This window comes from Scylla paramamosain, chromosome 32 (genome assembly GCF_035594125.1).
Source record: "Scylla paramamosain isolate STU-SP2022 chromosome 32, ASM3559412v1, whole genome shotgun sequence".
Taxonomy (NCBI): domain Eukaryota; kingdom Metazoa; phylum Arthropoda; class Malacostraca; order Decapoda; family Portunidae; genus Scylla; species Scylla paramamosain.
Window position 1 is genome coordinate 13,407,381 of NC_087182.1, and position 13,356 is coordinate 13,420,736.

The window sequence follows — 13,356 nt, forward strand, 5'->3', positions numbered from 1 at the left end:
TTTTGTGTGGAGGCATTGTGTCGTGTTAAGTGTTTTTTTTTTTTTTTTTTGCGTGTGTAAGTGTTTTTGTGTTGGATGTGCAAGGATATTGATACATAATTTAAATACTTGTGTATTCATTGTGACATTTGTATAATACATTGCTAATATTGTATTTGTTTTTCAGGTAATACCGGATAAGTTTTACGGACATGATGAGTATAAAGTTAGTATGAAGTAAGTATAAGTTGTTGTTTTTTTTTCTAACTTCAAATTTGAAGCAAAAGTGCATGAATTTCCTACTGGCAGGACCCAACTAACCTATGGAGAGAAACTAACCTATTTCCAAAACTGCCAGTTATGGTGTATGCTTCACCCAAGGAAGATTTCAATGACCTTGGAAATTTTTTTTTTTTTTTTATGTAGGAAGGACACTGGCCAAGGGCAACAAAAATCTAATAAAAAAATATGCCCACTGAAATGCCAGTTCCATAAAAGGGTCAAAGCAGTGGTCAAAAATTGATGAATAAGTGTCTTGAAACCTCCCTCTTCAAGGAATTCAAGTCATAGAAAGGTGGAAATACAGAAGCAGGCAGGGAGTTTCAGAGTTTACCAGAGAAAGGGATGAATGATTGAGGATACTGGTTAACTCTTGCGTTAGAGAGGTGGACAGAATAGGGGTGAGAGAAAGAAGAAAGTAAGTCTTGTGCAGCGAGGCCACGGAAGGAGGGGAGGCATGCAGTTAGCAAGATCAGAAGAGCAGTTAGCATGAAAATAGCGGTAGAAGACAGCTAGATATGCAACATTGTGGCGGTGAGAGAGAAGATGAAGACAGTCAGTTAGAGGAGAGGAGTTGATGAGACGAAAAGCTTTTGATTCCACCCTGTCTAGAAGAGCAGTATGAGTGGAACTCCCCCAGGCATGTGAAGCATACTCCATACATGGACGGATAAGGCCCTTGTACAGAGTTAGCAGCTGGGGGGTGAGAAAAACTGGCGGAGACGTCTCAGAACACCTAACTTCAAAGAAGCTGTTTTAGCTAGAGATGAGATGTGAAGTTTCCAGTTCAGATTATAAGTAAAGGACAGACCGAGGATGTTCAGTGTAGAAGAGGGGGACAGTTGAGTGTCATTGAAGAAGAGGGGATAGTTGTCTGGAAGGTTATGTCGAGTTGATAGATTGAGGAATTGAGTTTTTGAGGCATTGAACAATACCAAGTTTGCTCTGCCCCAATCAGAAATTTTAGAAAGATGAGAAGTCAAGCGTTCTGTGGCTTCCCTGCATGATATGTTTACCTCCTGAAGGGTTGGACGTCTATGAAAAGACTTGAAAAAGTGCAGGATGGTATCATCAGCGTAGGAGTGGATAGGACAAGAAGTTTGGTTTAGAAGATCATTAATGAATAATAAATAAGAGAGTGGGTGACGGGACAGAACCCTGAGGAACACCACTGTTAATAGATTTAGGAGAAGAACAGTGACCGTCTACCACAGCAGCAATAGAACGGTCAGAAAGGAAACTTGAGATGAAGTTACAGAGAGAAGGATAGAAGCCGTAGGAGGGTAGTTTGGAAATCAAAGCTTTGTGCCAGACTCTATCAAAAGCTTTTGATATCTCCAAGGCAAAAGTTTTACCAAAATCTCTAAAAGAGGATGACCAAGACTCAGTAAGGAAAGCCAGAAGATCACCAGTAGAGCGGCCTTGACGGAACCCATACTGGCGATCAGATAGAAGATTGTGAGGTGATAGATGTTTAAAAATCTTCCTGTTGAGGATAGATTCAAAAACTTTAGATAGGCAGGAAATTAAGGCAATAGGACGGTAGTTTGAGGGATTAGAACGGTCACCCTTTTTAGGAACAGGTTGAATGTAGGCAAACTTCCAGCAAGAAGGAAAGGTAGATGTTGACAGAGAGCTGAAAGAGTTTGACTAGGCAAGGTGCAAGTACGGAGGCACAGTTTCGGAGAACAATAGAAGGGACCCCATCAAGTCCATAAACCTTCCGAGGGTTTAGGCCAGCGAGGGCATGGAAAACATCATTGCGAAGAATTTTAATACGTGGCATGAAATAGTCAGAGGGTGGAGGAGAGGGAGGAACAAGCCCAGAATCGTCCAAGGTAGCGTTTTTAGCATAGGTTTGAGCGAAAAGTTCAGCCTTAGAAATAGATGTGATAGCAGTGGTGCCATCTGGTTGAAATAGAGGAGGGAAAGAAGAAGAAGCAAAGTTATTGGAAATATTTTTGGCTAGATGCCAGAAATCACGAGGGGAGTTAGATCTTGAAAGGTTTTGAAATTTTCTATTAATGAAGGAGTTTTTGGCTAGTTGGAGAACAGACTTGGCATGGTTCCGTGCAGAAATATAAAGTGCTTGAGATTTAGTGATGGAAGGGTTAAGTACCTTTTGTGGGCCACCTCTCTATCATGTATAGCACGAGAACAAGCTGTGTTTAACCAAGGTTTAGAAGGTTTAGGACGAGAAAAGGGTAAGGAATGTACGCCTCCATGCCAGACACTATCACCTCTGTTATGCGCTCAGCACACAAAGACGGGTCTCTGACACGGAAACAGTAGTCATTCCAAGGAAAATCAGCAAAATACCTCCTCAGGTTCCCCCAACTAGCAGAGGCAAAGCGCCAGAGGCACCTTCGCTTAGGGGGATCCTGAGGAGGGATTGGAGCGATAGAACAAGATACAGATATGAGATAGTGATCGGAGGAGCCCAACGGGGTCAAGAATGTTGGGCGTATCTCCAAGACGATCAGGAATACGAGTAGGGTGTTGCACCAATTGCTCTAGGTTATGGAGGATAGCAAAGTTGTAGGCTAATTCACCAGGATGGTCAGTGAAGGGAGAGGAAAGCCAAAGCTGGTGGTGAACATTGAAGTCTCCAAGAATGGAGATCTCTGCAAAAAGGAAGAGGGTCAGAATGTGCTCCACTTTGGAAGTTAAGTAGTCAAAGAATTTCTTATAGTCAGAGGAGTTAGGTGAGAGGTATACAGCACAGATAAATTTAGTATGAGAGTGACTCTGTAGTCGTAGCCATATGGTGGAAAACTCGGAAGATTCAAGAGCGTGGGCACGAGAGCAGGTTAAGTCATTGCGCACATAAACGCAGCATCCAGCTTTGGATCGAAAATGAGGATAGAGAAAGTAGGAGGGAACAGAAAAGGGGCTACTGTCAGTTGCCTCAGACACCTGAGTTTCGGTGAGAAAAAGAAGATGAGGTTTGGAAGAGGAGAGGTGGTGTTCTACAGATTGAAAATTAGATCTTAGACCGCGAATGTTGCAGAAGTTAATGAAGAAAAAGTTGAGGGGGGTCTCAAGACACTTAGGGTCGTCGACAGAAAGGCAGTCCGACCTAGGGACATTTATGGTCCCCTCCCCAGATGGGGACTCCGAGACTGGTGTAGTAGTCGCCATGATGACTTTAAAATTTTTGAGTGAAGGGTGTGTGTGTTATTAGGTGCTTGTAGTTTCGTGTGGAGGAAGAAAGTTGTCTTTAGAGGGCAGGCTGTGACTGCCCCCTTGTGTTGTGAGACACAAAGGGAAACGTTCAGTGAGGTCACAGCTGGGTTTAATGATAAGTTCACAGCACCCGCTGAACAGTGCTTTACACCTCACTGGGAGTAATTATCGTTTCGGCAGGTGTCTACTGCCTCCTCCTTGTCACTATTATCAATATCTGTTAATAATGCTTCAGTGGAAAGGGTATTTTCACAAATGAACCTAATTAAAAGCAAGTTGAGAAATAGAATGCAACAAAAAAGTTTGGGAAACTCCCAGCGTAACCGTGCATCATGCAGAAAAATGGCATATATTGCCATAAGTTCACTCCTACATAAGAAGTGTTGTCAGAGTTTACTCAGGACATATACTGTGTGGATAATGATACTGGCAGCAATGACTATATTAATATTCATGCGTAGGACTGTATAATTGTGTAAGCCAGGTAGATAGATCAGTGTCATAATTTCTTCTTTTCAGCGTGCTACTCCCTGAACTCAGGTCGCAGCGGACAGTGATCTGTGCCAAGCATGATGAGTCTATATATGAGCACACAGCAGAGGAGATGGTGGTGGAAGTGAAGAGACTCCAAAGCTGAGCGAAAGTGGATGACGTGTACAGATTCCACAACCAGAACACAATTAAAATCACTTTTCAGGACAGCAACATGGCCCAGAAGACGAAGGAGCAAGGCCTCAAAATGTTCAGCATGCCCATCCCACCCTCGCCAATAAGACAAGAAATATACACACCTCTTCTTACCTGCATCAAGTGCCATGAGGTAGAGACCCACTCCACCAACAGATGTCCTCTCCCCAGTGATTACACTAGGTGCTCTGACTGTGCTAGCCTTGAGCACACGCATAGGGCATACCAGGCCAAGGCAAAAAAGTGCGTGAATTGCGGAGAAGCACATAGCGCTAGGGCTATGCGGTGCCCTGTCTGGAAGGAGGCCCTGAAGAAAAAGGAAAAGCAGCGATATGGTAGAATCCAGGCCACCACTTCCTATGCACAAGCAGCAAAAGACACGTCACTAGAAGTGACGGGACATAACATGGCAGAATTAATGTCCGTACTGCACGTGCATATTGTTAATGCTGCAGACTCCAGGAGCTTTCAAGCAACACTGGCAGAGAGCCTGCGGCTTAACAAGCTAGAGGATGTACGAGTAAAGCTGCCTCCAGATCCACGTTCGGCAGTTATCCTCAAGGCCTTAACAGGCGCCATGGGACCTGCACCTCAGCCTGCCATCAACCTGGAGGGGGACATGGGTCACACACACGCAAACACACACCAGACTGCTGAAAGACCCATCAGAAAGGAGACAGACAACCACGAGCAAGCCACAACTACTGAGGAAGAGGAGGAGGAATACAGCAATGACAATATTCAGGTAAACATCTTCAAGAGTGCCTCGGACTTCTGGCCCGAGGCAAAGACCTTCCAGGTCTACACAAGGGCCTGAACGACGGTCGATATAAGGTCGGTCACGATGAGACATCGAGGGACATTGCCACCGTTCTCATCTGGCTTTGAAAGCAGAAGCATAGCCTGGAGAAGATGCTTGTCTCCATGCCTAAAAACGACTTCACGGAGTTCTCGACAGGGCCACTCCCGAGAGGGTGTGCCAAGGGCAGTTCAGGCAGGAAGAAGCGACCCAGACTGACATAATGACTCGACTATGGGTGATATTGCACAATGTCTTGACATGAAACAACTGTAAGTATGACTTGACAAATACTTTAACTACAGACACTTTGATCCAGACATCATTTTAATCATTAGTCACGGACTTAGAGACACGATAAGGCTTAAAAATACCAGGGTACTCTGTGCACCAGTGTAACCACACTAATGAGCCCATGGATGGGGTAGACATTACCGTGAGGCGGGCTTTGACTCACGAGGTTGAGGACGATTTTATATCGAAGACCTTGGCGGTGGAGATAGACACACCAGACAGACCACTAATAATAGCTACATCTTACTTACCACCCAGACGACCATACCTACCATACCCGGATTTCCTGCGACTATTACGTCAACGAACGCCAGTGTTTCTAGCGGGTGATCTTAACATATGACACACAACATTAGGGTCCAACAGTATCAACCAAGTGGGATGAGACTTAATAGATTATCTGAGACATCAGACAGCCAGACGAATAGAACCCGACTTCCCGTACTGCAAACTACGAACCTCTCTCCATGACCACACCGGACATAATACTGACTAATAAGCACAATTTCTTTTAACTACAATATTACACCTGGACCACTTACTACAAACGACCACATCCCCATACTTCTAGATATTTCTACTTCTATCCTTGCCCCACACAAAAAAAAAAAAAAAAAAAATTTTTGCTTTCACAGGACTGATTGGGACACTTTCAAGATAGACCAGGACTTGCAGATGACCCGACACTCCTGATGTAACATACAGGACACTTGAAGACATTGACGAGGTGCTGGAGACATGGACAAAGACGGTCAAGACAGTGGCAGACAAACACATCCCAAAAACAGGACACAGGCGGATTCCTCTTCTCAGACCATTCAGACAAACTCAAATTCTAAAAGTAAAGTTTCAGGCACTATGTGACAGGGCAACTAGAATAGGATGGACTATGGACGAATACAGGCAGTATATTAGACTATGGCAGACATTAGTCGACTCGAAACAAAGAGAATCAAAGGAGTACTGGGGTACAACGCTCAACAGCCTAGCTACCAAGTATTCGGACCCCAGACAATTTTGGATGAGATTAAAAAGCCAGCTCGAGGTCCTGCAAAAAATGCTGGAGAGGATCGCCAGGAGGTGGCTCGGGAACCACCTGGAAAGGGAAGACCTAAACCTAAACGAAGGTCAGTACAACTTCAGGAGGGGACGAGGCACCACCCACGCAATCGCTATGGCCACCGAGAGCCTGGCCATCCACCACACCTCTGGATACAGGTGTAACGTAGCCCTCAGGGACATGAGCAAAGCGTTTGACAGGATGTGGCAAACTTGAACTTAAGTTCAAGATTCTCCACCTCGGACTCCCTGGCCCTGTTGAGCGCCTGCTCTGTGATTCCCTTGAGAACCACACGGCCAGGGTCAGAGTAGGGAACCACCTTGGCTCTCCATTCCCCCTGCACACAGGAATGCCGCAGGGAAGTGTCCTGTTCCCAACCCTGTGTGCTGTGTTCACCCAGGACTGTCCAGCCTTGGGGGCTGGACTTAACATCCAGTATGCGGGTGACGTGTCCCAGGTGGTCTTCCATCCAGGACAGTCCAGCCAGATGTTCACAGTGCGAACAGGAAGGGAGGTCACCATGATCAATTCCTTCGAGAGAACATAGCGGATCACCACCAACATTACGAAGTTCACCGTCATCCCTGTGGCTATCCACCACCCCGACCCCCACGTGGTGGAGGACGACCTGGTGGAGTACAAGCAGCAGGGCAGCCTGCTGGGAATCTGGGTGTCAGGGAGGGCCTATAACTCCCACATCACTCAGAGAGTCATCAGGGGTCATCAAGCCCAAATGCAGTTATTCCGCTTCTGCGACCTGGACAATAGGGAGCTACTCCATCTGGTCAAGGCCATGGTGATCCCAGTCCTGGTGTATCCTCCTGTCCCCAAGCATGCTATGAACAAGATGACAGTGAGTCGCCTCCAGAAGATGCAGAATGCTGCTCTCTGGTTCGCCCTGAAAGTGCAGTGGGACGACTTCCGCTCATCGGAGACCATACACGAGGAAGCAGGAGTCCCACCCTTCAATATTCGACTTCACAAGATGGCAAAATGCATCTGGAATAGGAAGGAGGCTGAGGGCTGGGACCAACACCGGGACCTGCAACTTCTGCATGAAACTGCCCCCGAAGAGCAGCATAGTTGGTTCCCCAGAGCCTCCAGACCTTAAGTCAAAACCCAGACCCGACACCAAAGTATAAATAAAGTAGACCCCTACACGTACAGAGTGCCACTATGAGAAGAACAAAGTAAAAAATTCAGTTAACAGTGACCTAAACATTTATTTATTTTTATTTTTAAATAACCATTGATCTAACTGTTTGTATAAATATATTCTATTTTTAAGTAACTTTTGTACATTTTTTAGTAGTAATTAACTCCTGTGTAAATTTATTCAAGTTGTATTAAATGTTGCATTAAATGGTAAATCAGTTGCTTTTGGAAAGGCTCTGTATTTAGAATTAAGAATTTTTTTCTGTAAAAAGTATAATTTCATTTACTTAAAAACAAAACAGCAACTTGGATCGCCCGGAAACTTTCCTTCTCCCACTATTTTTGTTTTTCACCATTCTCTCTCTGTCCAACCTCTCCCCCACCCACCCACAACACAAAAAATAAATAAATAAATAAATAAATAAATAAATAAACTGTTAAAATTTTAGAAGGTAAACAAGCAGAGGAAAACAGCGCCGGATGATGGAGGCGAGCGGCGCCAAGACTTAGGACAGCACAGCAACTTTGCCATGGTGTGACGCTGAAGGTGGGGGTTCTCGGAGATTTCAAATATTCGATAAATAATAGATTATAAAACTACTGATGATGTGTTACATACTCATAATGACAAGTGATGACCGTGTTTGCTCTGGTTGGGATATCAGCCTCATAGACCCTTTCACGCACACCTTTGTGTGGTGCACAAGGTACACTTCCGCACAGACAGACACTTTTGCATACAACACCGGAACGCCAAGGATACCGTGGTGTGTGTGTGTGTGTGTGTGTGTGTGTGTGTGTGTGTGTATGCCTCATTACTCCAAGACACGTCACGTTTCTCCCTTCCCTCCCACCCCACACATTCAAATCCTCAAGTTTGGTGTTTTTTTTTATTAATCTTACCACTCAAAACACATGCCACGTAATTTTTGGATGTAAACAAGAAACTGGTTTGATAAATATGATTTTGTTCATCTTTCTGGCACCAGATGGCATCGCCTAGTAGTAACAGCAACTCTGAGGCGCGTATTCAGAAACTCTTTGCTCTCTCACCACGACTGTTTCAAGTTATGGTGAAGTGACACCGGTTTTTAAGGATATTTTTTTATGATTCTGGTGACAGATTGACAATATTTCTAAATTACTAACCGGATAAAGACGCTTGAGAGCCTGGCTAATAAACGCTGTGGCCTTGAAAACTATTATGGCGAGAGAGCAAAGCGTTTCTGAATACGCGCCTCAGAGTTGCCAGGCTGTTTAAGAGATTCCAACTGGCTCCAGAGATGACTTGGCGTATTGGAAGAAAATAAAGTTGTATATTATTCATTCATTACAGCAAACCCTACGACAGAGTGCCCCGTGATGAGTTAGTTTAGGTGCTGCAGGCTATCTATCTGTCTATCTATGGGTGCGTGCACCAGAAAAGTGCTCCGCTCCGCCACCACCACGGCCAAGGCAGTTGTGCACCAAGGGGCCTCGTCGACCTACCTGTTATTTACTGCTACATGGACAATGCGATGAGGGTATTAAGGATAAGTGTCGATGCTGAGGGGCTGTTAAGGAATTTACATGCATCGTTACTGATGGATGATACGGTAATCCTAGCCACGTCCAGAGAAATGTGCCTCACTATTGTCAGGAATATGGTATGGTGTTAAACGAGAAGGAAAAGTTCCTGGTGATTGGTTGAAAGGCAGAGGTCACTGTGGCACTCACAACACGTTGCACTACACTATCGTACATTAATGACTGTCTGTACCTGGGGGCGTGGCTCAGCGACGACGCAACAATGAGTACTGCATCGAGATTACACCAACCATTTAACGAGTCTCAACTAAATGCGTTTGCTTTATTTCGCATCGCTAACAACAATACGCCAACAAGCACTCAGTATTCCACGCCGCCATGGCGTCCTCTCTCCTCTGTGGCACGGAGACTGGCTCACGCACCACCCCAACAAGCTAGCTGAAAATACAAGAGAGCGGGTAAGTGTTTGCTGGGAGTCAGGAAATACACAGGTCCGGAACTGTGCCTGGTGGACGTTGGAGTCCTACTCATGCAGGATGTAATGACGAGGAAGACACGTAATTTTATAGACTCCAATTTGCATCAAGTGATGAAGAAGAGCCTCTGCATCTGGTGTATGAAGTGTATAGAGGAGCGAACACTCCAGGCTGTATGTAGATTCCCTTCACAATCACTGCAGACTAGCTATATGATACCATTAGGACCAAGCCTTTATTAAAGGTTTGAGGGGTCGTTTCCTATCGATGTGTGTGTGTGTGTGTGTGTGTGTGTGTGTGTGTGAGGCAAAAAGACAGAACTGCTGGTTGAATGGGTGATTACTCTCAGGTCATAGTTAAATGTCAAGGGAGAATGAGTGGGCGGGCTAGCCCTTCTATCATGACCACACCTAGTCTCGCTATCAGTATCTGTAGAGTTTAGCTAAGTTTATCCTAAGCACATTTTTTACCAATTAGGGAAGGATCTCAAACATCCACTGCTAAAACGAAAAACGACATGACAAGCCACCTCAAACCTTTAGTAGAGAACATGAACTGAAACAGACCAACGAAATGCAGACGTCAATGAACCGCAGACTAAAACAAATAAATTCTAAACAACTTTCCATGTGAACACACAGTCACACTGGGTACACGCGCTTGACTGAGGTGTGAACAACGCTTCGCTCTCGCCACTACTGTTTTCCGAGGCCAGAGACAATTAGCCGGATTCTCAACAGTGTTTCTCCTGTTACGAGAAATTTTGTTAATCCATCACTTCGAACCGTTAAAACGCCCTTAAAAACCCGTGTAGCATCAACTAGAGCATCAACAGATTTTTGCAGTAAGGCAGTCGTGTTAAAAGTTTTGTGGCAAAAGGAAGAAAGTCTTTTTGACTTGGAGAAAGCGTATGATAGGACTGAGAGAAAAAAAATATATATATAGACGTTCTGAAAGTATACCGAGTTGTAGGTAGGTTGCTGGAAGGCGTGAAACGCCTCTGTGTAAATAGCAGGACATGAGTGAGAGGTGGTGATGGTGTGAAATCGTTCTACCCATTCAGAGTAGTTTTGAGTCAGGGTTGAATAATGTCGCTGTGGTGTAGTGAAAGATGTGAATATGAGAATTTTAGGCAGAGGCCTGAGTTTGATCAGTGGAGGAAAAAGAGGATATGGGATTTGAGTCAGGTACAATTTGCTGATGATACAGCAAATGGTGACTAACTTAGAGAAGATGTTGAAAATAGGCGTGTTTGTAGGAGGGGGAAGCTGAAAACGAATGTTAGTAAAAGAAAAGCAATTAAATGCTCGAGAGATAGAGAGTGAAGAGTGGATGTAAGACTGAAAAACAGCTGGAAGAGGTTCATGTTTCAAGTATTTGGGATCAACAGTTCCAGTAGACGGAAGAGTTGAGACAGGTGAAATGCAGGGTGAAGGAAGCAGAAAACTGAACTGAAAAAATCTTTAAGCATAGGACACTGGATATTAGCGTAAAGAGAGGGTTATATAAAGGAACAATGGTGCCCACTGTACTGTATGGTGCTGAAATGTGGAACACATGAGTGGCGGAGAAGAAACGGTTAAAATTAATGTAAACGATGTGTTTAAGGAGTATGTGTGGAGTAACATGGAGGGACAGAATGAGAAATGAGGAGATAACAAGAACTGGTGTTTTAAGAGAGTTATCTGGACAGGCAGATCAGTGTGTGTTAAGATGGTTTGGGCATGTAAAGAGAATGGTGGACAGAAAACTAGTAAGGAGAATATTGAGGTCAGATGTGTACGGTAAAAGGTTAAGAGAAAGACAATGCCTGGAGTGGACGAACTGTGTGAAGAGAGCACTGTATGAAAGAGGAATGAATGAAAGTACAGCAAGTAAAAGAGATTGTCTGTGACAGAGGTGAATGGAGAGCGACAGTAGAGAGTGCATAAAAATGACGCGGTCTGTCGACCCTTCGAGGGCACTTGGCGGGCCCACTGGCGTATGGGCCCAGTTAGGGTACGTGGCACTACCTTGCATCTGCTGTGGTCTCAGGATTGTAGTAGGTGCAGGGCAGAGAATAGTCTGATTATGAAAGAGCAGGGTAAACCAGTGTATGCTGTCGGGCCTTGCTATGGAAGTATATGGCTAAGTGTGCTATGCCTAAGCTCATGAGTTACAACTGTGAACTGATTTCTTGGAAATAATGTACGGATCGCTAAATGTGAATACCCGGAGAATATAGCTGCCCTCATTATTATTTAATTAAATTCAGAAAATAATCAGTGCATAATGTACACTCCTGTGCAGGTAAAACTAAACCAATTCTGCAATGCTGAACGCACATCACTTCAATGTCAACGTTTACTCCAAACCTACAAACCTAGGACACCGCCTCTCTGGAAAAAAAAAAAACGAATGTCCGCAACGGTGCACGGGCTCCACTACGGGCACTTCTATACGAAGAGCAAGTCCACACCCAGCTGAAGTTCTAACTACGTAGATGTGACGTCACGAGTTTGGACAGCGGTTACTTGGTGTTGACATCACCTCATCACATACCAAAGGCATGTTTTCCCTTGGCTCTGCACATAACCTTATGTATAAAGATAGGAAATATGCGCACGGGGAAGCAGTTTTGTCATGTACATTTGATTCTTTTACACAATTTTTTCGAAGTGTCATTGATGCTGTGACAAATAAACTGAAAAGTAATAACAGTTTTAACTCTGATAATTCATAAACTATATTTTAATTCATTATTTTTACGGCCCCCTTATCTAGTTGCCACCCCAGAGAGAACTGCCCCTTGCCGACTCATCACCATTTATCTTGATAAACAAGATATACGAGACACTCGATTCTTTTCTTTATCTTTTCTACAAAGCACATCTCTGAAGGGGAGCGCCATTGTTGTCAGTTTTAGGAACATGTCAACAAGATAAAACATGAAACAGATATTACCTTCGCTGATGTGATTGGCTCAAGAGGCTTGAAGTGTCTGTTGAGAAAATCAGCCACGGCCTCCCTCAGCTCATCGATGCCCGAGACTTTGAAGTAATGAATATGGTGAGCCATTATGTGGAAAGCGTCCCCCTTGTTGAGTCTCTGACAAATTTCCTCCTCCATCAGGCAGTTAACGGCTATTCCGAGGTTCACTATTCCCTGTGATTCAAAATTAAGGAAAATTAAACTTAAAGACCCCCATAAACAGACAATCATGCGCTACAGTTTCGGTGGTTGAGTATGATGACGAGCAATCATGATGGTGCATAAAGGCAAATCTTACCTTTGGATTCTTTTCGGGATGGTAACTGTTGCTGTGGATGTCCAACATCTTGTGATAAATTAAATTCCTGCAAGCCGCCGTCCGAACACCGCGCTCTGAGAGCGAGGCTAGGGAGCTCTTCTCACGGGACATGTCTATAAAGTGTGGAGTCAGAAGAGCTGTGACAGAGAAGTAGGGAGTGAGTTAAGATTTTATATTTGGTCAAGAAAGAGGCAACACTGGTACGACCTGAATGAACAATTGAAATAAGCAGCACTCGTACATATATATCAGCACCGCCATCACTGTTGCACCTTGTTCCCTTTTTTCTTTTATGCTGCAAGCATCAGATCATTAAAGTAGATACAAGAGAGTAATCTCCAAGCTACTATCAGCTTACTTGATGAGGAAACACAAAGTCCAAATGAAGATCTTCACTAGAGAATGTTGGAGAATTACTTGAATCCATAACAAACCCATAACAATCACTATTCTTGAAAATTAAGAAAAAAAACACGAAGGTACCAGAGGGAAAGATGTTGCTACAATTGACTAGACAGCTGGGGATTTTAAAAGATGAATGACACGTTTGACACGCTTAGATGCAATCCCCTGAAAATTGAAATTTTTTTTCTTCATTGATCATCAGTCTCCGTTATTTTCAATT

At 44.2% G+C, this 13,356-nt stretch overlaps 1 protein-coding gene across 8 annotated transcripts in view; it reads right to left on the bottom strand.

Annotated features, from left to right (window-relative positions):
• Nucleotides 1-13,356, bottom strand: part of LOC135089222 (1-aminocyclopropane-1-carboxylate synthase-like protein 1) — a 36,030-nt gene that overhangs the window by 18,766 nt on the left and 3,908 nt on the right. For 4 of the 8 annotated variants that reach the window (XM_063984596.1, XM_063984597.1, XM_063984600.1 and 1 more), the window contains 2 exons: nucleotides 12,711-12,868; nucleotides 12,386-12,586 (listed from right to left, as the gene is read on the bottom strand). The exons of 1 other annotated variant lie outside the window; for it this stretch is intronic. In XM_063984596.1, the coding sequence (XP_063840666.1) occupies nucleotides 12,386-12,586; nucleotides 12,711-12,842 (333 nt within the window). In that variant the 5' untranslated portion in view covers nucleotides 12,843-12,868. The remainder of the gene's footprint in view (nucleotides 1-12,385; nucleotides 12,587-12,710; nucleotides 12,869-13,356) is intronic. 3 more of the 8 variants (XM_063984601.1, XM_063984602.1, XM_063984603.1) reach the window with 1 other exon arrangement.